We start from the raw sequence: 27,626 nt of genomic DNA, 5'->3' as shown, positions 1-27,626 counted from the left end.
AATTTCCTTAAGAAATATAAAATGATTATCTCTTTTCAAAATGATTAAATATAAAACAAAAAAGTATACTTTGTAAATAAGAATAGATAGGATGCATATTTTAATTCAAAAATTTAAGAATAATTGTTATAGTATATACAAATAGATATGATTAAGTAACACAAAATTAAGTTAAAAAATGAACTATTACTTAATTTTATACAATTGAATTACCTATGAATTAATAAAAAAATAAAATTTTAAAGAAAAATTTATAATACGATGTTAACTTTTATTAATAATAATTTTATTTAAAAAATTAAATTTAAACACAAATTTTCATTCACGATTTACGATTTCTTTTTCGAGTCTGAGATATCATTGATCTCTACCACTGACGAAGAACCGATCTGCACATGAATACACAGGGAAGTAAATGACAAGATGGAAAATATAAAACCAGCCTTTTATTCGCATAAAATATTTTCACGACGCTACAGAACATTTGAAAAATATCATCGTACAGGCACACGTTTCGAAATTCTTTCACAACTCCAATCCAAGGGCGGATAATCTGAATATAAAATACTCGTTATATTAACATTTGTCAAAGCGTCTCTCGATAACAGTCCACCGCGAAAAAGGAACTAACGAACATCTAAAATTCGAGAAACGGAAAAACGTGTATAGCAACGTATATATTACATTATTTTTTGTTATATTGCTTACATTAACAGCGAAAATTCGATGATTGAAAATTTTGTTTCTCGCTCGTGCTTTCAGAACGGAAAGGAATGAAGATTACTTTCAGTTGAACAGGATGTGAAAAGTATTTGCACTTTTATTTATCCATTGATAAAACAAATTTCTTTCTTGGAATTTATAATCACAATTGAACTTGTTGTCCTTTGTCCCAAGTTTAATTAAATTTTTAATAAAAATTTGTCTCCATTAATCATTGAATAGTGCAAAGGGTCCAGCTTTTTGAATAAAATTTTAGTAGGCTTGAAGAACAAAGTTAAAAATTGTAAGAAGGGATTACCTAGAAATTTGAAAGATGATTTCAATCAAAAGATATGCATACTTGGATACTTTTAAATGTTTTTCAAATTTACAAAATTTTATCCAATTTGGAAGTTGGACTGAATCATTCATAACTTTTCATTGTAGGTAATTCAAAAATTAATAATTTTTTAGTTAATTCGTATTTTTTTAATTCGTTTTCTTTATAAATATTTCTTTTATTCTTCTTCTTTATAAATATTTTGCTATAATATAAGTTTTGTTAACAATTCATCTAGTGATATAATAAAATACAATTTTAATACAGAAACGATTAGATAATTAAAAAATTTCTGTTGTTTCTTTATGATAGAAAGTAAATATAGTAAAATATAAAAAAAAAATATTTTATTTATTACAATAACAATACACACAAAATTCCTTCTTTATACAAATTCATTATTTTTGAAAAATGAAATAAAATCTAATGTTCTATAACTTTACTTATTTCTAAAATATTAATAATTTATACGAATTCTCTATCCATTATTTTCCAATATTTTTATTTATTTTTATATCATTTTAATATTTTATTAATTAATACAAAAAAAATAATTTTATTTTATCTTCAATTACTTATAGAATATTTTTCTATCATAAAAAAATCACAGATAAACCTTTTTTAATTAGCTAATTCAGAACTCTATAGAATAAGACACTTAAGATTGGAATTTGAAATATCAAAAATTTTGATTGTATTGAAAAATGTTTCGGATGAGAGTTAAATTTTTATAAATAAACATTCGATAGAAGACATTTCAAAGTCAAATTTTTTCCTAAATAAAATTATACATTTTTCAATACATGAATCAATTCAGTTCATCATTCTTCATAAAAATAAAATACCAAATTTAACTTAAATCGAAAAACTATTGCTTTAAAAGATATTTAAGAATTCTCGGATTCGACGAGTTGGATGAAAAGTGGCACGTATCAAACGAATTCAAACTTATTAAATTTTCGTTATCGATTATCAAATCGTCTGGATCAAATATAATCCAACCGTTGTTAATTAAAATATCGAAAGATGGTGTACAACTCAACTGTTTTAAAAAGACAATATTTCTTTTTCTCACACGTTATTTCTTCTTGCAGAATAATAATGGTGAAACGATAATAGAAGACTATCATTTAACGTTTCTCTCACTCGATATACCTAGCGCAGCGAACAGGACATCCATCATGTTGATACCACATATCCATACTGCATACTATATATATTTAATACTTTTTTTTTTTTCAGTAAATCTGATAACATTTTTTGTCAAGTATTTTTTTCAACATTCCATTCATAAAATATATATAATCTTCACTTTTCCACAAAATTAATTCATGCATTAAAAAATATATTTGTAATTAAAATAACATATATAATATTTATAACAATACGATAAAAGTGAATGCTATATAATTCTACATTTAAAAAAACAATCCCGACCTTCAAATGCCCCCTACTTACAAAAATTCTAATCTTAATGCAATAATAATAATAATAATAATAATAATAATAATTTTCTCAATACGACACACTTTTCCAAAACATTTCGTCTCGTCCCAATCTCCCCTTGCACGTCAAGATACACACCGAGTAGTCACGAAAAAACCGACGTGCCAATCAAGCATACCAATCGAAATTACCTCGTCAAAATATAAAATGCAAACACTTTTTCCATCGGAAAGCCTCGAGACAAAATGGCGGCCGGCCTCTCCCTCTCGTAACAATATTTCCCGAATCTTTTACAGAACGTCGCTCGATGATGTTGCGATGAAAGGGATTGGACTCGAGGCGATGTAGATTCGACACCTTTTCGAACAACAACCGCGTGCGCCGAATTGAAAATGAACGGCGACGAGGAAGGAAGCGATCTTCGAGGACAGCAGAAACATGTGTTTACATGTGTATATGTATGTCAGAGAGAGAGAGAGAGTATATGTGCGGGATAGATCCTTTCTTCCATTGTTTGCCCATTGTTTGTTCTCGTCCTTGGGTAAATCGGCCACGTCGAGCGTACGATGGACAAAATCGGTTAGCGCTAGCGTGCACACGTGTAACGACCGACCAGGAACACGTAACACTCGTCGCACACGCGTACAGGTTTCGATGAATTCGGCAGGGACGTGGTGTTGTCGCTGCAAGCGTTGCAGAAGATCTTGCCGCAGTTTCTACAATGGTGCTGGAACACAAATGGTTAATATGGCAATTAAAGAAAAGTTATTGGACGTGTGCGTTGCTTCTGATGTGGAGGAGAGAATACATGATCTGGAGGAAGAGTAGTGGTTGTTGAGAGTTATTTTTCTTTGTTTGTATTTTGAGAATTTTTTTTTTGTGTTTCTTTATTCCAATATCATCTCTTTGATATGGTAATGATTATATTTGTCTTTATATTGTTCATTGTTCGTTTGAAAGTTAAATATTTTGATTTGATGATTTTAATTGTTGGATTTTAAGTCAAAGTTGTACTATTTTATAAATAATATTTTGTATTTATTTTATTTTGAAATTTGTACTAATATTTTGACTCTTTCTATCAATTCTTATATCAATTATTTAAAAATTAATCAAATTAGAGAATAACAGGTTATATTATAATTGAAAATAAAAAGATTCAAAGTAACGTAATAAAAATGTAAGTAATTTAAAGTAATTTAAATTGTAAATTAATATTAATTGTAAAAAATATTCAGTATAAAAATCCCTTAAAACTGAAATACTTATTAATATTAAAAATTTTCATTTTGATACCATTTCATTTTTCCATCCGAGGATTTAAAATGTGAAAATTAATCTCGTAAAAAGTACTAATTAATTAAAACGTATCGTAAGGTTAAAAGAGAATATAAATATTCTGTATAAAATAGTATATTTAGATTGTGCATAAAGATAAAAGTAAAAAAAAAGAAAGAATCCAGGAAATTTCCCCAATCGATACCAATCCTCCAATTGTACATAATTATTAAGGTAAAGAAGGAGGAGAAAAAGAACATGCAAAAGTAATTGAAAATCAGAATCATGCATTAATTGCTTGATACAATAATACTTCGAATTACGTATAATTTGTTTGTTCCAATTAATGCACGGTATGTACCACTGCTTCCAGTTTACCATCGAATTTCTCATTAAGATAAATTCGTTAATTCGTTTGCTAAGAAATAAAAAACATCTCGAGCAACAATTCTTCCAAAATACTGCTCTGATAAATCATATTATTCCTTTTAACGTTGATATCTTTTATTAGGATTTAATTTTTTTTTTTGTGAAAATAATATATTGGGTACGTTTCATTATAAATTTTGTTTTAAAATTTTTTTTACTTTATATTTTTGATAAAAAGAAAAGATATGGAAAAAAATATAATTTTATGAAATCAATGTTTCAAAAAACAAAGATTATTTCAAAATGAGAATGAAAATAAAGGATTAAAAACAAACGAATCACGTATTGTTACATAAAATCATATTAAGCAACCAATCATTTATTAATCATCCATCATTTATCATTTATCATCATTGACATTTCATATCTCATGCCTTGTAATTTGATTGTTAGTTATTAAATAGTTAAAAAATAAATAAAATGTTTTTCCAATAAAACTTCTTCAATGAAATTTGCAGATCTCAAATTTTAATAAAATTTTTTTTTTTAAATTATAATTGAAAAATTAATAATAATAACAATCATTTTTTCTATTCCTAAGAGGAGAGAAAAATATTCTAATATTTACAATTTTTATTAAAATAGATTTACAATTTTCTATAACAAAATATTCGTAGTAAATATTTAATAAAATCATAAAATTGCATATCTCATAGTTGATAACAATTGCTGATTTCCTTTGTTAAACGAATCCTTCATTTTTGTTTTATTCACTAAATATAATTTATGTCATTGTGTAAGAAAAAAAACAAAGTAATAAAAAAACGTAATAATTAAAACCCATTAATATTGCCAATCTTTAATAATTTTTCAAATTGAAACCATTAATTTTCATTTAATAAATTTCTCCTGCGAACGAGTATTATTGCACATAAATACGTATATTTATATTAAAAAGAAGAAAAAAAATAATAGAAATCGATTTTAGTCACTCGAGCTGTATAACAACACGCCCATTGCTTCCGTAAAACAATAATCAGAGTTAATGGCAACATCACAAGGACTTGTGTTCAAATCGAAAATGTCAAAACACCATGGAAATAAAATTACGCGATTTAATCATATTCTTGCCGCTCATTGCGATCAAATACATTTTCGTAAATATATTAACCGAATGAAATGTCATTGTGCGCCTAATGGACGCGTATATGATAATCCAAATCGAAACTCCATCAAATCAAAATGACTTTAATCGCGTTCCCAAAATTTCGAATATTCCTTCAAAAATGGCCAACGATAACGATAAAAATAAATCCTTGTTAACGTATCCAAAATTTCGAAAAAGTTTCAAGTCTCAAACGAGTCAAAATTTCAAAATCAATATTCAAGAAATACAATAATAATAATAGTAATAATAATAAAAGAAGAAGAAAAGAGTAAAAAAATTGTTCGTTTCTTTCGTGTATAACCAAGATCTCCATCCAAAATTTCGATGAAGTTTTAAAGATGTCGTCTCAAATGAGCCAAAATTTCAAAATTAATATTCAAGAAATACAAAAATTGTTCGTTTCTTTCATGTATAACCAAGATCTCAATCCAAAATTTCGAAGAAGTTTCAAAGATGTCGTCTTCTCAAACGAGTCAAAATTTCAAAATCAATATTCAAGAAATACAATAATAATAATAACAATAATAATAAAAGAAGAAGAAAAGAGTAAAAAAATTGTTCGTTTCTTTCGTATATAACCAAGATCTCGATCCAAAATTTCGAAGAAGTTTCAAAGATGTCGTCTCAAACGAATCAAAATTTCAAAATCAATATTCAAGAAACAATAATAATAATAATAAAAGAAGAAGAAAAGAGTAAAAAAATTGTTCGTTTCTTTCGTGTGTAACCAAGATCTCGATTAAAGCGAAACGTATTCCCACGATTCTCCCATACGGGTTCCTCAGATCGGCGACAATGTAGAAATTTTTTAACGCGTCGAGGCAAAAGTGGCGTGGCAATACGGCTCGTGGTTGCGGATTACGTTCGCAAAAGTCGAAAAAAGTTTACGGGGTTGCACCTGAAGCTGGCACACGGACAACAGAGCTTTTTTCGTCTGGCGACTCCATTGTCCCTCCGTCAATTTCAGGGAAGAGAACGTTTAATCTTGTAAAATATCCCTTTATTCTCCCTGTTACATTGTGTTCAGAGTGTTGGGGAATGTTAAGGACAGGTGAGAAAATTGTAGAAAATCTTATTTTGTTATTCCTTGCGTGTTTTTTTATTATTGTTATTATTATTGTGTGTAAATAAAGTCGAAGAATATAACGTTGAGAATTGTGAAGAATTTTTAAAATTGAGAAATGTTGGAATAAAATAAGGTGTTAAAATAAATAATGTTATATTTTTTTTCTGTGAAGTCGTGCTGATATTAATATACAACTTAATGTTATTGTAATTTTGTTATTTAGGACGGAATAGAGTTGATTGATTTAATTTCAGTTAAATTTTTCAACATTATTTTATTTTTAATAATATTATTCAGCAATGAAAAATTTTTTGTTCATATAGAAGATATAGAATGTTTTTTATGCATTTTTCTATGTATAATTTTCATTTTCCAAATACACTTTTTAAATCCAATATATGATAATAATAAATAGAAATATGTTTATTTTTAATAATCATTTTTATTAATCATTATTATATTAATAAGCAACTTTAAATTTATTTCTTTCTTCCTCTCTCTTTCTCTCACAGTAAATGATTACCATATGATAATGACAATTATTAATATTAGCAAGGATATTATATTAATTATGTTCAATTTTGTATTATTTAATAATCATTATTATTGAAATTATCGTTCATATTCGTACATTTCTGAGAATAATTAATTACATTTCTGTATTTTGACTCCTGATCGCAACTTTGTTAAATAATAATTGTGGAAATTTTAAATGGAAAACAATATTTAAAATAGGAAAAGTATGAAATATAAATTATTCGAATATAAATATTAATTTGTAAAAAAAAAAAGAGCAAAATTTATTTTAAAAATTAAATTAAAATAAAATAATAAAATAACAACGATGTCGAAGCGAGATCGAATTTAACATCGAATATTTTTCTTCGTTTAAAATACATTAAGTAATAAGCAAATATTTTTAAAACATTTTAAAATATTCGTATAGAAAATTTCTTCTTCTTATCATAAATAATTTCAAAACATATTTAAAATGATTCAATAAATTTTAACGTATCATCTAATTCTATATTCTTCCTTCTTCAACAAATTTTCAAAGTTACATCTATCTATAAAAACAAATTTCAAACATTTTTCTATATATCTAATAAAATAAAAAACCTAAGAATTACACACAAAAGAAACTTTACTTAAAAAAAATATATATATACTTTAAAATAATCTTTCAATTACATATTGTCAAGTACATATTATATTAATTAACATCCAATCTTAATAATCCAAAAATAATCTTACTCATCTCATAAAAATATATCAAAAGAACTCGTAACAACTCGACCGGGAAATAATAAACGTCGCTTCGTCAATTTCATTTCCAAGCGGGCGAAAGGGAACGAGCATCGCCCCGAAGTTACAACCACGCTCATCGTGGAATAAGAAACACACGGAGGATTTAAACGAAGGAGGGAGGATGGGGAGGGAAAGTTTATGGCTCGTATATATATACGTACATCCAAAGGTATGCCACTCCTTCCACTATCCGGTTTCTCCATTACCCCTTGCCTCTTTATTTTCGAGCCATTACCAACGGTCTATTATAATAATGCGGAATTCGTCGGTCGAAGGGGAGGGGGGAGGGGTGGCGGCGGCGCGACCACCACTCTAAATTTTACATCTAAATTGAATCCGGCCGAGGTGAAATGGCGGCACGGCTCGTTCGTTCGAGCATTTCGGTTCGAGCCGTGGTATTATCGAGGTGGCAAGAGGTCGAATAATATCATCTCGATAACCGATTTCCACGCCGGGTTAATTATTGAACCGTCCGTATCAATCGTGACTTACGACGAGGGGAGGAGGAGGAGGAGGAGGAAGGGAACGTTTAGCTCGGACCACGACGTTCATCTGATTTCAGTTTTGATAGATGATAGAGACTTATATATATATAGGGAAGCTTTTAAATTTAGGGAATAAATCGGTTTGCAGATGTAGAATTGTGGAAGATAATTGGGTTAATGATGTAATATTTATAACAGTGTGAATATTTAACGTTGTTTCAAGGTGTTGTTGGAGGAGATATTTATGCACGAGACCTCGTTCGAAAGGATTTATTAATCGTCGAATTAATAAATAGTAGAGTTATAAATAGGATATTAACATTTTAGATAAATTTTGCAATTAAAATCTTGCGATCGTGTAACATTGGCGCAACAGATTTGAATAAATTGCACGGATATTTTTTTTTTTCACTGTATGACTACTTAAGTACGCGTGTAATCAGAAAAACACGCACTATATGTGAAAATATAGTGAATATTAATTAAAATAATGTGAATATTAATTTATTGTACGGTAAATTTAAATAAATAGTGTTAAATTAATAAATCGAGTCAACTGATATCGATATTGGTGTAGTTAACCTGGAAGATTTACTCTTAAAAACGTTCAATTTTATTTAATAAACCGTATTTATTCATTCATTATTTTTTACCACGATATCGTTAATAATAGTTATCCATAACTATTCTAGTTAAAATGTGAGAATAACGAACAGGATTAAATGGCTTGAAATTAAATGTCCTAACCTATTCTCAACACCGTTTTCCAACCAGCTGAGCGTTGATATTAACATGTAACGACCTGATGATATTCCGAGATTAGCAACCCCCATAGCTCAATTTAAAACTTGTTATACAGGATATAAATAAAAGTCGTAAAAGATTCAATCTCGAAATAATTAGTTGTTTAAACCTGCTACTTAAATGTTAAAGGAAAGAAGAAAAATAGATAACTAGATGTATATAAGAAGAAATTTTAAAATATTCGCCTCGATAAAATTAAATTGAAAAGACGATATTTCAACCCTCCTTTAAAACACGCACAATGATTAAACGTAACGAGTTAGTGCAAGAGAAGATCTGAAAACATAGCTCAATTTTTCTCTTTTTACTCTTAAATACATAAATTACAGAGAACAATTTTCCACGATTTTTTAGAGAAAAGAATAAGAAGAATAAGAAGATCTCGTATCTTATTCTACTTTGATAAACGAAAAAGGTAGAGTAGAGATCTGAAATTATTTTTTTTCTCCTTTCTTTTTTTTTTATCGCTTGAATAAATATGAATTGCTCGTGTGAATAAACGATTTTTAAGGAGACAAGAAATATATATATATGGTGGCGGTTATCGTCTAGCGTTCCTCGAGCACGAGAAGGTCAAGTCAGTGTGATAATGTTTGCGCGAACGAAATGATTAGGCGAGGACTCGTGAGAATACTATGCCGGTGCCGGGTCCCAGTAGTCGCAAGTGTAGAGGGATCACCGCAATTCCAATAGCGAGACGTCCCGGCTGATTATGAGCGTTGTGAGTATTTGCTTCTAATATTTAGAACATGCGTGGTTACTGCACACAGTGATAATGCGATTCTGCAATCGATAAATTCCATTGGGCTAGAAATTCAACTTGATGGCCATCCTAATTAATAGATAAAAGATTTTTAACGAATTATAAATTGTTTTTTTTTTTTTTTACGATGTCGAATAAAAAAGTTGGCAGCTTTTAGGATCAATCATCGGATCGATGTGATATAAATGATTTGGAGTTTTGATTTTATAAAAAGAATCCATAATTATTGCATTATTATTATACAATAAGAAACAAAGAGATATAACAATTAGTTAATAATTTATTGAATATGTAAAAACGAAAGTAACTTTTTACACATCTTTCAAAATATTTTAAATTCATATCAGGATGGATATCAATTCCTGAATGAATTATTCTTTTTAAAATTAATTATTCGCAAAGTCTTGTGCGATTTCAAAATATTCTCTGACGAATTTATCTCGATATCGTCGAGTAACTTTATTTTTTTTTATACACATAGAGCAGAAATAGAAAAATTTTCGATTTTAATTTTTGATTTATTCAACCTAATACAATGTTGAATCAATATATTCGTGGTATATATAAATTGAATCGGCACGGTGTCACGGTATATAATATTGAAACAGGAGGAACAGGATGAATCGAAACGGCAAAACGAAATGGTAAATGGTGAAAACAATCCTCTCCCACCCTCTCCAGTTATTTCAACTTCCCACCGTGAAAGCTATTCCAGCCATTTTCCGCGCGATCGCGTGAACGAACAAAACGATTTTTTCACATGGAGGATCGTTAACCTAATTGAAGGTATCTTATTGCTTGCAGCCATTTCCAGCCCCGAAACAGAAATATTCGTGCATCGAGAAACAGGGAACGAGCATTCGTTACGAAGTTTATGGTAAATCTTAATAATCATCCTGGCGCCGGTGTATTTCCTTGTGTATGTATGTGTGTTGTGTGTGTATTTTATTCCCAGATTCGAGAAGGAAAAGTTTATTTCGCGTCCGTGCAATTATTCGCAACAATGTTTTCCGTGTTTTCTTGGATTAGCAACATTTCGAAAAAAGAAGAAACGAAAAATATGGAAAGTTTAAGGGATTAATTTCATCCTCTCGGAGTGAAATTTACTTTCATTAAGAAAAGGAATTTATAATATATAATATATTGAGCAATTAAGAGAAAATTTAGAATTAAGAAAATCATGTAACGATTGCATTTTTTCTTAGATATTTTTAGTTAGATTTAGAGAAGAATGGAAAGCATTGGATCTCTTAAGAGTTCCATTCTTTTTTAAACGATACCACACAAAAGAAATTTGCATGATTTACTGCATCTATAAGTAAAACTTGATTAAGAAAATCGTGCAATTTCTGTATCCATTTAAAAAAAAAAAGGGAAGAAAGGGAGAGATATCGTTTTGTTACGATACATAAGATGTTCAATGTGTTTCACTTATTAACATCTGTGTACGGATCGATATCGGCGATTATGCAACGTTATGACGCCATTTTGGTATCGGAACGATGCTCGCTTCTTATTCCAATTTACAATTTATGCGTTATAACATTTCGTTGCTGCAACATATGCACGCATCGGTTATGATGGTTATTTCCCAATCGATTATTAGTATTAGGGATTATGCGATGAAATTTTCTCTACAAAGAAAACGTGAAACGCGTGAAAAAGTTAAAATTATTTCGAGGAGTGGGAAATATTGTTGAAAAAGATTAATAATAAATTTCTAATCGCGAAAGTTTTCTTATAAAGAAAAAGAAGAATACTTCATTTTTTGATATTAATATTACTTGATGAAAATTATGATTAAAATTAATTAAATATTTTTACTTGAGATTTTTTTTGTTAATATACAATAGAATATCTATATTTTGATATATAAATTAAGGAGATATAAATAAAAATGTAATTGAAATTACTTTAGAAAATTAAATTCAATTCGATTAATCGAGTAATGATAAATTATGCAGAGGGCAAAATGTTATAAATTATTTATTCTCTAAAATTATTGCACGTGCTTTTTTTTAATTAATTGATAAAAGTCAAAAATATAAATGTAACAGATTTGAAGAAATATATAAACCTAAAAGAAAGTCTCTTTTTTTCATTTTTTTTAAATACATATTAACTTTTTTTTTTTATGAAAATACTGTGAATTCTCGATTCCAATATTCATTAAAACGAGTTTTAGCTAAAAATATTCTAAACTAAAAATATACCAAGAAAAGAATTTACACCACAGAAAATACGTGACACAAATTCTTTCCTTCTCTCGTCCTCTTATACACAGCATTCTTTGTTATAATTAATCTACAAATTTTTATACAATCAAAACATCATATAAAACATATATTATTATTATTATTATCCATATTCATAATAATTCAAGAATAAATTGCATTCGTGCAAAGTGACGTGAAACTTTGATATTTCGCATGAAAAAACTTGAGAAAGGATATTCGATAACAAAAATTTGTTATCGAATATATGCTTGGGGAATAGAGAAAACCGTACCATTGAAATCCCTTTTTGTTTTATCCCGATATCTCAATCGGTTGCCGAGATATCACGATTCAAAGTATTCATACCGTTTAAGATAGCGCGCAATTTATGAATGGATCCACGATCCAGTGACCTACATATTTTTCCTGGAAACGCGTACTACGTTTTTCTAGGAATCGCGTCTGCCGCTTGTCTGCAGTTTGGGTTAGGTCAGAGAGACGAGGTGCGAGCGAGAGGCCCGAATAAACAACAAGGACGCAGATAGTAAACGATTAAAAAATTACCTTTCCGTTTATACGACGATATCTCGGGAACCGGAAGTCGTATCGAAATAGATAAAAAAGCGTTTCAAAGGGGAAGATTCCCCGCTTCTAATGATCGTTCATTCGTTGATTGGAAATCATTATCTTCGGAGTTATAGCAATTCAAATTTTTTCCTAATTTTAATAGGATTTAAACAGTTTAAGGTAAACGATTAAAAATTACCTTTCTCTTTACACGACGATATCTCGGGAACCGGAAGTCGTATCGGGATAAATGAAAAGGCGTTTTAAAGGATAAGGTTTCGCATCTCTAATGATCTTTCATCCATTGCCTACGGAGCATTGTTTTTGGAGTTATAATGGTTTGAATTTTAATAGATTTTAATTGAGTTTTTAAAACAATTTACGTTAAATATATTTAATTCTGGAAGATGATATCTTATTTATGAAATATTGAAACTCCAAATTGATTCAAACAATTTTTTGATCTTCATCACTATATTTTTGTCAATACAAAAATAATAATATAAATTTCTTTAAATTTCATCCACTCTCTTTATAACTATCAAAATTCGTCAAAATTCGTTAAACATTAACACATATTTTAGATGCCTAAATTACAAGTTTCTCCAACAATTTCGAACAACTTAACCGGTTCAACCGTAACAATAGGATCAGGGCCGAGCAACAATACTCTGCTATCTTAACGACAACGAGGGCGAATCTGCGGTGGAGGGTTATTGTTTTGCAGGGGTTTGCATGTGCCAAGCCGTGCTTGCTTGCATTTACCTCCAGGTTTTTCCAGCAAAACCCTCTTGCGAACGAGCCACCAGCGAAACACATCGGCCGCCAACCGACACCTCTTGTCCACCGGCACGGCAACACGCTCCTCTATTCTATTCTATATTAAACAGTATGGTAACAATATGGTAATACACGTGTTCCAGCGATGGGACTAAATGCATCGCGAGTAGACATTGACAATCGAAATTTCCGATAAGTAAAACCGAAACTTTGCATAAAACTCCGTTAATTGAAACGAAACTTTCATCAATATCCGAACTCTGGATAAACTCTCGTTATCTATCTAAACGAAAATAAACTGAAAATAAGCTTCTCGGTGAATTGTGCTCTGAACAATTGTTGATGAATTTTTTTTTTTCTCACAGAAATCTTAGCCTCGAATAACCATTCATTCTGAAAATCAACCTATACTTGGATCCAAATACTTGGAATATTTTTGGACTTGAAGTTACGCGTCGAACTTGATCCCATCGCTACCTCGTGTCGCGCCGTTAAAAATGAGTGTATCTCTGGCTTGTTATTATGCAATAACTTGCGAGCCATCCCCCTTCGAATGTCTTTCTCCGAGGGTGGGAAGAAAAAAAAAGGCGGAGCCAAGCGAACGTCTCTATCGAGACGAGGCTATCTGAATATGCATATATTGCGTGCGTCGAAGGTTGCGTGGGTGATTGCGTATGAATGGGTGGAGGCAGAAGTGATGGTGCAGTAAAGTGATTGCACCGAGGATAAGCGAGGGTGAATGTTTTCGGCCGGGTTTATGATTATTTGGAAAGTTTTGATTTCTGAGAACTTGTATAAAAGTCTCTCAGTTGGATTGTTTATGCATAAAAGAAGAAATCTTTCGTATTTTAATATATAACTCTGTTTTCTGTATTTGTTATTAAATAATTGTAATAGAATTTTTATAGTATTGAAAATTTATCTATACGTGTAATGTAACAGTTGATTTTATTTATTTCATTTTAGTATAATGTTTTCTAATTCATAATTATTTTTCAAATGCGAATCATTAGCATCTGTATTTGTTATTAAATAATTGTAATAGAATTTTTATAGTATTGAAAATTTATCGATACGTGTAATGTAACAGTTGATTTCATTTTAGTATAATGTTTTCTAATTCATAATTATTTTTCAAATGCGAATCATTAGCATCTGTATTTGTTATTAAATAATTGTAATAGAATTTTTATAGTATTGAAAATTTATCAATACATGTAATGTAACAATTGATTTTAGTATAATGTTTTCTAATTCATAATTATTTTTCAAATGCGAATCATTAGCATCTGTATTTGTTATTAAATATTGTAATAGAATTTTTATAGTATTGAAAATTTATCGATACGTGTAACAGTTGATTTCATTTGTTTCATTTTAGTATAATGTTTTCTAATTCATAATTATTTTTTAAATACGAATCATTAGCATCAAAATAATTAATTGATGTAATTAATGTTTGTGTTAATAAGAATAAAAATTGAATATTAAATATGTATTTATTTATGTTGCTAATTATTGCCACGTGTGCAATAATTAGTATTTTCTATGTGTACAAACAATGGAATTATATAGTTAAATTATTTTACACGAACAAAACTTGCAAGATAAATTAATAACGAATGAAACAGCAAGATAAATGAAATTAAATGACGACACATTTCAATCTTTGAAACTAATTTCATTTGTTACTTTAAAATTATATTCTTCTGAAACGTTAGCTATCCATTTTACATGATTTTACATATAGAAACTTTGAATATAGAAAAATCTGCAAGATACATATGATATGCAAAAATATCCAAACATACATTTGCAAGATAAAGCAAATCTCTATTTCTTCCTTGAAACAGCTCCTTTTTTTCAATCATATCTTCTATAAAAATTTCTCATTATCCCTTCACATTTTCTACTCATAAATTTTCAAAAAATAAAAGTAAAATTCAAACGACTCTCTCTGATCAATTCCATAACACGATTGAAGAAACATTTCTTCTTTCCAATTTCTTTCGAAAGGAAATCGAACGAATGATTATCTTCTTTCTCTTCTTTTTTCCAAAATAAAAATCTCTCAGATTGGACAAGGAAATCTCTCGCGTTTAACGATCCCAACTCTTTCCCTTTCTGCGAAAGGGGCGCCCCCATTAGCGCGAGAAATCCTCGGAGAAGCTCTTGGTAAATCTCCATCGGGCGCGTCCACGAAATTTCGATAAGGGCCGGCCGTGCATAAGCCACGGGGATATATATTCCGAATATGACGAATGCATGCATTCTCCATGCATTCCTTATCGATGCACGCAACTCGAAATCACGATCTGATCGTGACTGAATATTTTAAATGAGAAGGAGGAGCGCGTCGTTACTTTTATTCGCGCTTATCGATCGATGCTTGTTTTGGATAAGATTTTTATTATCGAATTCGCGTGTAATTCGAGAAAATGAATTAAAAAGTTAATATATTCGTGGATATATGTAAGGATATTTTCTTTTTAAGATAATTTATTTAATATATCGAGTATCTTTAATATTCGTGCATATTTTTTTTTTATCGAGAAAGTAGTTAATACCGAGTTTGAATTTTATTAAAAAGAAATTTATTCGAAGGGTTGCAATATTTAGAATATCTTTCAACGGGGTTTTCTTTTTTTGAATGGAAAATTAACTATTTTGTTGCGAATAATTTGTGAATTATTGGAATTATTGATTTTAGGAATTTTTATTCATCGCGAACGTTTTTGCATTTGTGAAAAATGGATGAATAATCGACTGAAAATCTTTAATGGATAGAATTAAACGAACATTTTGTATTAATATTGAAAAAGTCTTCTCGTCATCTTGCTGAATCCAATTGTATAAATGTTTTAAAAGAAATTAATCCCTTGAAGGTAACTTCAACTTTCTAAAGTAAAATATCTTCTCTAGTCTCTCATTTCGATAAAGATACCACTTCTACACCTTCTTGTTATTCCATTTTACACTTTATGCTTCTTATTATATCTTCTAGTTACTTACAAATTCCATTAGAGTTACAATATTCACTTTTATCTCGGGAAATATTCAAATGTACGATTGTTGTTGCCCTATTTCCTATTCACAGATAATTTTTTATTAAGCGAATTTTAAAACAGGAAATGAATCCAATGTTGCAAAGGTACATTAAAAATGCCAAAGTCTCCAAAGTCGTTCCTTTATTCTTGCAAAAAGATAAAATTCCTGTTGTTTCATGTAAATTAAAATTTATATTACTTGCTTAATCCGAATATTATGAAAGAAAAAAATGTTTATTAATTTTTATATTTTCACTTCAATTCATTAATTGTATATTTCGATAGAATTGAATAATAATATAGAAGCAAAAAAAAAAAAAAATGTTTTCGAGAAAAATGAATTTTAAACATTTTTCATTTAACATTTTTTCCATGAATGCATGGAATAAATAGAATCCTAAAATGTCCTACAATTTTTATGTTCAACAAATGTGAAACAAATCATTATCAAAAGAATATTTCTATTATTTTGCAAAATTTAGATTCCATAAATTTCCATTTTCGAAATAAAAAATAAAATGATTCCAATTATATATAAAATCTTGAAAATCGGTGGCCCAAAGTAATTGTTTTGTTACTTAAATGGATTTTCAAAATAAAATGTTATTCCTATTCAATGAAATAACAGTTAACGTAGAGTTGGGAACATTAAAAGTGGTTAAGCAGCGTTGGCCAACATTATCGTATTTTCAATCTTTTCAAATCTCTGGGAAAATGACAAAAAAATGTTTATTATTCATTTGACCATTCACAGATAAAACGAATATTGAATCACTGTAGATAAATATAAAAAGCGCACAATTTTGAGAGGTTAATACTTATTTATGTGAAATGATCAGAATATTATCTTTTAATGCAACACTAATATTGCAATATCATTCGATCAATATATAGATTGAAACGGATTTCAAAGTCAATAAAGATCACAGGATAGTGTAACAAAAAAAGATAAGTAATAATTAATAAATATATTTATCTATTAACTCATTGATTATCCAATTCAATATTTTGAACACTCTCCTCGATAAATACATTTTCCAAAACCTTCGATCGACGAAGCGAATTCAAATTCAGCATCGAGGAGAAGAGAAATATACGAAAACTGGTGGTGAATATCCGCGATACGATCTAATCAAAAATCCACGAGTCGAGATCTCTTCAATTACCCTTCCCAGGAAGGAAGGACTGGGCACGGACTACCAACAAACGAGGATCGGGGCCGCTTGTAATTGCAAACCCTAACACGACCCGATACAACTCGCGTTATCTCTAATAACAGAACTGTCATGCATCAAACTTCCCCACCTGGCGCACGCGATTCCGATCTTCGAGAAACAAGCGTATCTGTTTTATATATTGGGTTGGCAACTAAGTAATTGCGGATTTCACTTATAGATGGCTTTAGTTGAATTTTTAGGTTTGCTGGCGTAGTCCAAATGTAAAACACATTTTGTTATTTGATAGTTGGCAATTCGGCTGTCAATCGGTAAAAAAAGTTTTTCGATCGGTTGCGTAGTTTTCGTTTGGCGTTCGTTGAAAAATGGAAAATCAAAAGGAACATTATCGTCATATTTTGCTTTTTTATTTTCGCAAAGGGAAAAACGCATCGCAAGCTCACAAAAAGTTATGCGCTGTTTATGGCGACGAAGCCTTAAAAGAACGGCAGTGTCAAAATTGGTTTGACAAATTTCGTTCTAGTGATTTTTCACTCAAAGACGAAAAACGCTCTGGTCGTCCAGTTGAAGTTGATGACGATCTAATCAAAGCAATAATCGATTCGGATCGTCACAATACAACTCGTGAGATTGCAGAGAAGCTTCATGTATCGTATACATGCATTGAAAACCACTTAAAACAACTTGGCTATGTTCAAAAACTCGATACATGAGTTCCTCACGAACTGAAAGAAAAGCTTTTAACGCAACGCGTTAACAGCTGCGATTTGCTAAAGAAACGTAATGAAAATGATCCATTTTTAAAACGACTGATAACTGGCGATGAAAATGGGTTGTTTACAACAATATCAAGCGGAAAAGATCGTGGAGCAGGCCACGTGAACCAGCTCGAACAACATCAAAAGCTGGTATTCATCGAAAGAAGGTTTTGTTATCAGTTTGGTGGGTTACAAAGGAATTGTCTATTTTGAACTCTTACCACCCAACCGAACGATCAATTCTGTTGTCTACATTGAACAACTAACGAAATTAAACAATGCAGTTGAAGAAAAGCGGCCCGAATTGACAAATCGAAAAGGTGTTGTATTCCATCATGACAATGCAAGGCCACACACATCTTTGGTCACTCGGCAAAAATTATTGGAGCTTGGTTGGGATGTTTTGCCACATCCACCATATAATCCTGACCTTGCACCATCCGATTACTTTTTGTTTCGATCTTTACAAAACTCCTTGAATGGTAAAAATTTCAATAATGATGATGATATCAAATCGTACCTGATTCAGTTTTTTGCTAATAAAAACCAGAAGTTTTATGAATGTAAGATTATGATGCTGCCTGAAAGATGGTAAAAGGTCATTGATCAGAATGGGCAACACATTACAGGATAAAGTTATTTAGTTCCATGAAAAAATTGTCTTTGATTTTCTAAAAAAAATCCGCAATTACTTAGTTGCCAACCCAATATATACATATACAATATAAAGCTATAAAACTAGGCGGCCATCAACGGGTGGTTCAGTTCAATAGCGGCTCGGTTCCAAATGTTGCTGCGCATTGGGATCCACACGTGGTGGAAATGTGGAACCGTGGGTGACTTTGCCGATAATCCAGGATAATTGAACGATTAAGGGAAGCGAGTTAACCCTTTCGAGCGATCCGTGACCCCAGGCAGGAGGGAGGGGAGGGTAAGGAAGGAGGACAAGAAGGAAAGAGGCCGGGATCCTCGGGCCAATTAAAAAGTTTGATTACCTTGCGACGAGTGATGTTGAACTCACGGTTGCAGCTCTTGCAATGGGTGACCAGCCGATCGTTCGCCCAGGTCGCCGCTCCCTCCTGCTGGTGGTGCTGGTGGTGCTGGTGGTGCTGTTGGTGCTGGTGTTGAGCGTTGTCAGCGGCCTCCCTTAATTCGACGGCCGCCAATTTCGCGGCGCTCAATTGCCCCCCAAGTTCCTCCAGAGTTCTCTCCTGCTCGGTGCAGATCTCCCTCAACGCGTAATGCTCCTCCTGCAGGGCCAGGTATTTCTGTAACACACGCGCGAAGGGGGGGGAGGAGAATTACACGCGTTCTTGGAAACTTTGCCTCCAGACGCCTCTCTCTCTCTCTCTCTGTTTCTCTATCCGAGCCTGGACACCGATTGTTAGTCGAGCTGTCGCCGGCTGTTAGGCGAAAGATTCGATTGCAGGGAGTGGAGAAGTTTGGGGAGATTGATAGAGACGTGGGAAGAGGTAAGGGGGAAGAGGGGAGAGAGGCGAAAAATCGATCGGGGAAGGTGAGTAATATAGTAGCATTGTGGAAGAAAATGGACGCTTGAAGGTGTTGGACTGTTTTGAAAATATTTAAAATATAAAGTTTTTATAAGGAAGTAAAGATAATAATTGAGCACGAATATTTTTTATTTTATATTGTGATATTCTTTTTTTTTTTGGATATGAAATAGATTAATTTGAAAATAGGAAAGTGTAAAATAGATAGTTGAAAATATTCTTCTATAGATAAGAATAATAAGTGAGGTGACTAATGTAGTAACATTGTGGAAGAAAATGGACGCTTGAAGGTGTTGGACTGTTTTGAAAATATTTAAAATATAAAGTTTTTATAAGCAACCAAAGATAATAATTGAATATTTTTTATTTTATATTGTGATATTCTTTTTTTTTTAGATATGAAATTTTTTTTTAGATTAATTTGAAAATAGTAAAGTGTAAAATAGATGGTTAAAAATATTCTTCTATAGATGAGAATAATAGATGAGATGAGTAATGTAGTAGCATTGTGGAAGAAAATGGACGCTTGAAGGTGTTGGACTGTTTTGAAAATATTTAAAATATAAAGTTTTTATAAGCAACCAAAGATAATAATTGAATATTTTTTATTTTATATTGTGATATTCTTTTTTTTTTTTTTGGATATGAAATAGATTAATTTGAAAATAGTAAAGTGTAAAATAGATGATTGAAAATATTCTTCTATAGATGAGAATAATATATGAAGTGAGTAATAGTATTGTGGAAGAAAATGGACGCTTGAAGGTGTTTGATTGTTTTGAAAATATTTAAAATATAAAATTTTTATAAGGAACCAAAGATAATAATTGAATGTTTTTTATTTTATATTGTGATATTCTTTTTTTTTTTTTGGATATGAAATAAATTAATTTGAAAGTAGATGTAAAATAAATGGTTGAAAAGATTCTTCTATAGATGAGAATAATAGGTGAGGTGAGTAATATGATAGTATTGTGGAAGAAAATGAACGCTTGAAGATGTTTGACTATTTTGAAAATATTTAAAATATAAAATTTTTATAAGGAACCAAAGATAATAATTGAATGTTTTTTATTTTATATTGTGATATTCTTTTTTTTGTTTTTTGGATATGAAATAGATTAATTTGAAAGTATGAAATAGATGATTGAAAATATTCTTCTATAGATGAGAATAATAGATAATTTATGAATGTTTTATATTGTGTGTTGTTTTGGATTTGAAGAAAAATTTGAAGATAGAAAAATGATAGATAATGTAATATTTTAGGAGAAAATTGAAAATATTCCATAGATGACATCAATCTGTGAGAATATTGGATTCATGAATGTTTTACATTCTGTTTTACATTCTTTTGGAACAAAATTACTTTTATTTCTCTTTTCTGCATTATTTTGACTGATGTTGATTCATTTTGTTCTTCTTAATCGAAAATATTCTATTTGGAATTTTTTAATAATCTGAAGATATCTTGCAATATTTAAAGTTCCATGTAAGTACATATTCCATGTAGAGATTTAAAACTTGAGATTTTAAAGAGAATAATATATCAACGAATTTAAAGCAAAAATTTATGAAATTTATTAATATAAATAATTTTTCAAATATATTTAAGTATGATTCGAATATTATATCATTTATATGTTATTTTATTGAAAAAAAAATAGAAGTTAATTCTCTTTAAAAAGCTAGCAACAGCTATTTCATTTATTCTGTAAAAGATCTGTGTCAGTTGTGTTAATTGTTCTTTTTTAACATTTTTTTTAACATTAGAATTATCAAACCAATCAAGTTAATTGATTTTAAATTTTTTCATTTCTACAATTACCAAAAAATATTTTATGCTACTTTTCAAAAAACTAATATTGATTCTTTTCAGAAGCATGATTATATCCCATTTTAATTCAACTTGGACATTGAGATACATCAGATATTGAACTTCAAATCAAATCAAACCAATCAAAAAAAAAAAAAATCTAAAAACGAGTATATTTTACGTTGATCTTATCTCGATATCGAATAGAGATATCGAAGAAAATTTCAATTCCTTGGCAAAAAAAAAAAATGTTATTCTCATCAATTTTTCAATTTCTCTATTTCAAAACAGAAACCATACTTCCAATAATTCCATAATACTACGTTGATTCTAATGTGATATCACTTTGATGCATTCACAATTCTAACGAAATTAAAATTCGTAAAAGAGAAACTGAAAAGTGTATTCGGGATGAGATCGGCATTCTTCTCGATTTTGGCCGTCAAATTCGAATGTCGATATATTTGACGAGGTTGATACATGCAACGTACCTCGGACACTCGCCTCAACTGATCGATTTCCTGATGTAATTGAGAGATCTTCTCCGCGTTGGAGATCGATGCTTCCTGCAAGGAGGTCCGCCATTCACGTTCGAGTCGCAATTCCCTCTCGACCCCATTCGCCCTCGCCTCCCTCTCGGCAGCCTCTGCGCCCAAAATCTTCACCCTCTCCACCGCTCCTGATTTCACGTCGTCGATTTCCTTGCACCTGATTAAGTCAAATAGCTGACGCTCAAAACATCGGTGTGCCGTGTTGCACTCGCCCTCGTCACTCGTACGAGATGCAAAAGACAATTTTCGAGAAACGCGAAAATTTACGCACGAAGGCTGATGCTCAAAAATGTTATCTTAATGGTAATTAAAAATATAACGAGCGAAAATTAATAAATTTGAAATTATTTGACAGATTAATCTCGTGTCGAAAGATTTAGAAAGAGAAATCTTTAATAAAAAGCCAAAAAAAAAAGGAAAAATATTTAAGTGATATCTGCTTAGACTGTTAACCTTTGAAAAGAAAGATATTGATTTTTGAAAGTAAATTTAAATTTGTTTCTATAATTCTTTTATTAAAAAGTAATACATAATAGATGAAAATATGAAATAATGAGAACGAAGAGGTTGTATATATGTACAATAAATTATTTTTAATGGAAGAAACGATCTGTTTTTATTAAGGAGTCCATATTGAAGGAACTGTCTTGCGATCATTTACACTATTTACGTAACCTAATTATTAATTAAACTGTAATGGACTATGATTCGGCTACAAGAGTTATCTCGAGAGATTATGGGGGAATCGATATGCAAAATGCGATGAATTATTATTACGATAACCGATGCAGGTCAGCAGGCATCCGGAAAATTAAAGAAAATTCATTTGGCTGTTTGCAAACCGGCGTGAACAGTTTCGAGTTTACAGAAATGATAAGCCCCGAGGAAGGAAAAGAAAGTTACAAAAGCAAAGATCCGTAACTTAGTTCGAGGTCTTCCCGTTGAAACTTTCAAGTCATGATTATTCATGACTTGAATACCTTCATCCGCGAGAAGAAACAGGCAGGTTGTTTTTTTAACGGCTTTACGCTGCTATCCCCGAGCAAATTTAACAAAATGCACGGGATCTCTACCACTACCACTACTACTACTATTACTCTATTGCTACTATATATTTTTCCCCTCCAATTCAATCTTTATCCGACTTACCTTTTTCTCGAAAGAAAGAAGAAAATAATAATAATAATCTCTATTCTTTTCTCTATCTATGCGAAAGCGAACAAAATTTGCAATAAAAGAAAAAATAATTTGAACTATCTATGTATGCACATCCTTCTAAGTTTGCAACTTTCTAGAAGCACAAAGAAAACATGTTACGCTTTCGACTCGAGCGATGGATTTAAACTAATAAGTCTCTAAACTAAAACTGGAACATATTATCATATACATCATTCAAAAACGAGATCCAAATATTATGATAGTGTTCCAACTAAATATGCTAAACATGGAAAAATCTTGTTTATTAAATTTAATATCAGTTTCAGAAATATAATATTCCATTATTGTAGAAGAAAACATTTTTGAAAGATTGATTCTATTAATTTGATTGATCGTATATTAATTTGAGATATTTCTCAATATATTTTATTTCTTTTATTAAAAATATTCTATAATGTATCAAGTGTAATAAGCAATTAATAAAGCAAGCCATCGATTGAGTCGAGCCATCTGCCACGTTTCAGCATCCTTACACAATATTTATCATTATATCCGACCAAGATGATGATCTTGAGGGTAATTAAATGGTAAGAAAAAAATCTATCTTCTGTCATGAATTTATTTTCCGCTGAATTGATATACAAGCACACAAGTGTCTCGGTGCATTATAAAGACCATTGCTCGATGCTTATACATAATTATATTTTTATATAAAGATTAGTGTTGGGTTATATGGCACGTATTTGCTTCTCTGTATTATGTGTCTCTGATGAACATGTGAACGACACGACACAAACATGTTTACATACATTGTGTCATTGTGTGTATATAACGACGAAGGATATATATATTATATACATATACACGATCGAGAGAAACAATTTGATATAAAAGCAAATATAATTGTTCAGGAGAAATAATAAGCGGATATCAATGCTTATAGAGATAAAACGATGACGAGATTAAAAAAATGATCGCAAGCCAGTCCCAAGTTCAAATTCGTCCTGTCGTATTATTCATCCTGATACGTTACTCTAATTGACCAGATACTTGATCAAATTGCATATAATTAAGGCATGTGATAAAAGAAGTTGTTACAACTTCGCGCACGAGCAAGGCAAGATCAACGAAAGATCAATCAACGTCTCTATGCACTATCTTTTCTCCGATATAGCATTATTCCATATATTATTTTACTCGAGGTATAAATCTACCAATTATTGCGAGAAACATGGATTGTATAACATTAATATTATGTGTACTATATACAGGCTGCTTCAGAAATAAGCAACCAAATTTTTTTTTTACTCTCGTTAAATACGAAAAAAAAGTATAATGTAAGCACAAAAGTTCTTATTCGAATCAAAGATTTAAAAATCGAGAAATATTACAAATATCTTGATCACGATACTTGATCTTCTAATAGGAAAAAATAGTAATTTTTTAGTAAAATTTCGATCCTTTCTCTATCCTTAGCAAGAAAGTTTGGCTATCCATTTCTGAAATTGCCTTGTATATAAATAATATATGTATATATATGTATATATAGAATTAATAATCTTAAATCGAGTAGCCTTTGAGTGAAGGTTTGCCAACATCCCCGTTAACGATAATCTGTACTATGTTTGCCTTGGCTAATCTAATCTAAGTCAGATCGCGTTCGCGAGACGCCTACGTAAAAAATAAATCACCTCTAACCCTACAGCCCTCGAGCGTATATTATTCATCGTTTCTCGACGTTGTCACACAATAATCGTCGAACAGATCGGCGATTTTATAGAAAAATTTGTTATCACAACGACTAGGTTTCTTTTTTTGTACGTAAATCGCTAAAAACGATTGACGATAATAAAGATATAATATTTCTAGTAAGTTTCTCTTCCTCTCTTTTTTTGTTTCTTTCATTCTTTTTCTTTTTTTTTGTCGTTTGTTATCAATGAAGTTCCTCTTCCAAGATAGGTGAGGAACAGTGAGAGATTTTTTTTTTTTTTGTCAAATTAGAAGCGTTAGAAGATGGAATGATGTAAGGAAGACTTTGGTATTTGAAATATTTTTCTATAATAAAATAATAAATAATAAAAGTTTTTAACTAATCCTTAAATATTACTTGGCAATATACATTGATACTTTTATTGGATAATTATAATGTATTACAAATAATATGAAAATCATTTTAGTACAATTTTACATGATATATAATAATTCAAAAATAATATGAACTTTTCAAACTTTAGTATCTTTATAAATTTAAAAGTTAAATTATTGTATTTAAGGGTTCATACTTCAACAAAATTAATATATCTGTTTCAATAGGACAACAGTTTAAACAAATTTTAGTAGAAAGAAAAATTGTGTGATATTTTCAATCAATTCAAAATTATCCAATGATTCGTAATACCAAAGTCTTCAAAGTTAGTCGCGCTGAATGATTCGAACATTTCAACGTGAGGAAAAGAAAGATTTTTACAACCGTGACGCGAAGCAGAAACTCACGAATATAACCATTTGATTGGAAAGCGACATAAATTCTACGCGATAGAACGTATTATTATTGACTTTTTGATAAATTAATTAGCTAACGTATATAATCTAGAATACCGAATCAGTCAAGTGCTTACAAATTAATTAACATCTAATGAAAGACAAAATTAAACATACTTCTCATCCATTTTCTGGATGGTCTCAGTCATCGATAGCGTCTTAGCCTCCAATTTAGTGATCAGTTCTGTTTTATGCTTAAGCGAGCCTTCGCACTCCTGAAATAAACTATGTTTCAATAAAAGAATCGTTCCGTTTCTATTTCACTACTTAAAGGAACAACCCTGAAATTCGCACACACAATTCTATAGAGACAATGTAAATATTTTGCAGCTTGCAAACTCGCGATTTAAAGAAAGAAAAGAATTCCTTTGAAGAAAAAAAAAAAAAGAAATTCCAATATAATCATGCGTTGAAAAATGAATTTTCAATCTCTTTATGAACGTAATATTATTAATCATTTGTCAGGTGGTAGATCATTTGCAGTAGCGCCAGTTTTAGAAATTTGGAAGTGGAGGAGGAGATTGAATGTAAGTTTGAGGAAGAATCTGAGATGGGATTTATTGAAGTTTGGATACTACTAAAACAGGCACTACTCTGTATTTCTCTCAAAAAAATTAAATCTCTTCTGTTAAATGTTCAAATGACAAATTGTCTATTGGGAAGATACAATAATGTGACAAGATAATTATAACACTTCAATCAATATACGTCCCCTTTTGGATTGAAAACACATGTGCGAGACACTCTAGAAATAGAGTAATAATAATCATAATCAAAATATAATGGAAGGTAAAACGGAAACCAATTGCGACAAGATAATAGGAAAAGAAATATACGTCTATTAATATTATTGTCCTTGGTAGTAGTTTCCATGCAGATAATAGCAATTTTATTATTTAAACAGCCGTAACTATGCCGTAACAGGGCACAGTTAATTCCATAGAGTGTCTCGATCGAAACACACCACTGATGAATGCTGTATTGAAAGCCTATTGATGCATGAACAATGCTAAATAATTAATCATTCGGATATTTCGTTTTAAATCCTCGTTAAATATTCTACGCGTTTCAGTTAAATATATATATATATATATAAAGTTCTGTCCTGTGAAAGGATATCTAAGTGATATTTTGATATAGTGTTGAATGTATAATAGCAGTGCTTCTGAATGATCCAACAACATTTTAATCGATTAATCGATAACAATCATAGAGTCCATAAACGTTAATTCTTTTTTTTTTCTCTCTCTCTCCATGCGTTAACAGTTATGCATTTAGGCTTCGACTGCATTTACACTATACAATTATATATATATATAAATATATCCACCGACTTTTAAACAACATTTAAGCTCTTTCTGTTAACTCAACTCGTTCGAAAAAGCTGCTACGATGATTAAAAGTATATAAAAATTGTCACGTTGGAAAATGAAAAGTTTAAAATAATACAAACTATTTATAACACGTGGACATTTTTCAAAATGTCATTGGTCATATCAGGAACACCTTTTCTTCGGTATAAAGAATTAACTGTCTTTCGATTACGCTTTACTCGAGATATTATTTAAACGTAGTGATAGTTTAGAAGATGCATAAGTATAAAAACCATTTCTCTAGAAAGACAACGTTTATTTTTTTTATTTATGCGGTCGATCGTTCCTCTCCGGATTCACCCGTGGAAACCTCGCCGTTACTCTGTTCTCTCTTATCAGGCTTCGCCTTGCACTTGGCGCCATTTTCTACCCTCGTTTGTTTATTATTATTGTTAGGAGAATCT

At 30.3% G+C, this 27,626-nt stretch overlaps 1 protein-coding gene across 4 annotated transcripts in view; it reads right to left on the bottom strand.

The window, feature by feature from the left end:
* Positions 1-1,175: 1,175 nt before the first annotated feature.
* LOC724787 (protein RUFY3) overlaps positions 1,176-27,626 on the bottom strand; it is a 32,649-nt gene continuing 6,198 nt past the window's right edge. For 3 of the 4 annotated variants that reach the window (XM_006558352.3, XM_006558350.3, XM_006558351.3), the window contains exons 9-12: positions 25,967-26,064; positions 22,091-22,307; positions 19,268-19,540; positions 1,176-3,215 (exon numbers count right to left, since the gene is read on the bottom strand). In XM_006558352.3, coding sequence (XP_006558415.2) covers positions 3,075-3,215; positions 19,268-19,540; positions 22,091-22,307; positions 25,967-26,064 — 729 coding nt within the window. In that variant the 3' untranslated portion in view covers positions 1,176-3,074. Of the gene's footprint in view, positions 3,216-19,267; positions 19,541-22,090; positions 22,308-25,966; positions 26,075-27,626 lie in introns of all 4 variants that reach the window. The other variant, XM_016913926.2, reaches the window with a different exon arrangement.

Source organism: Apis mellifera, linkage group LG9, assembly GCF_003254395.2.
Source record: "Apis mellifera strain DH4 linkage group LG9, Amel_HAv3.1, whole genome shotgun sequence".
Classification (NCBI taxonomy): domain Eukaryota; kingdom Metazoa; phylum Arthropoda; class Insecta; order Hymenoptera; family Apidae; genus Apis; species Apis mellifera.
The sequence above is the reverse complement of the archived record's forward strand: the minus strand, read 5'-3'. Positions and strand labels throughout refer to the sequence as shown.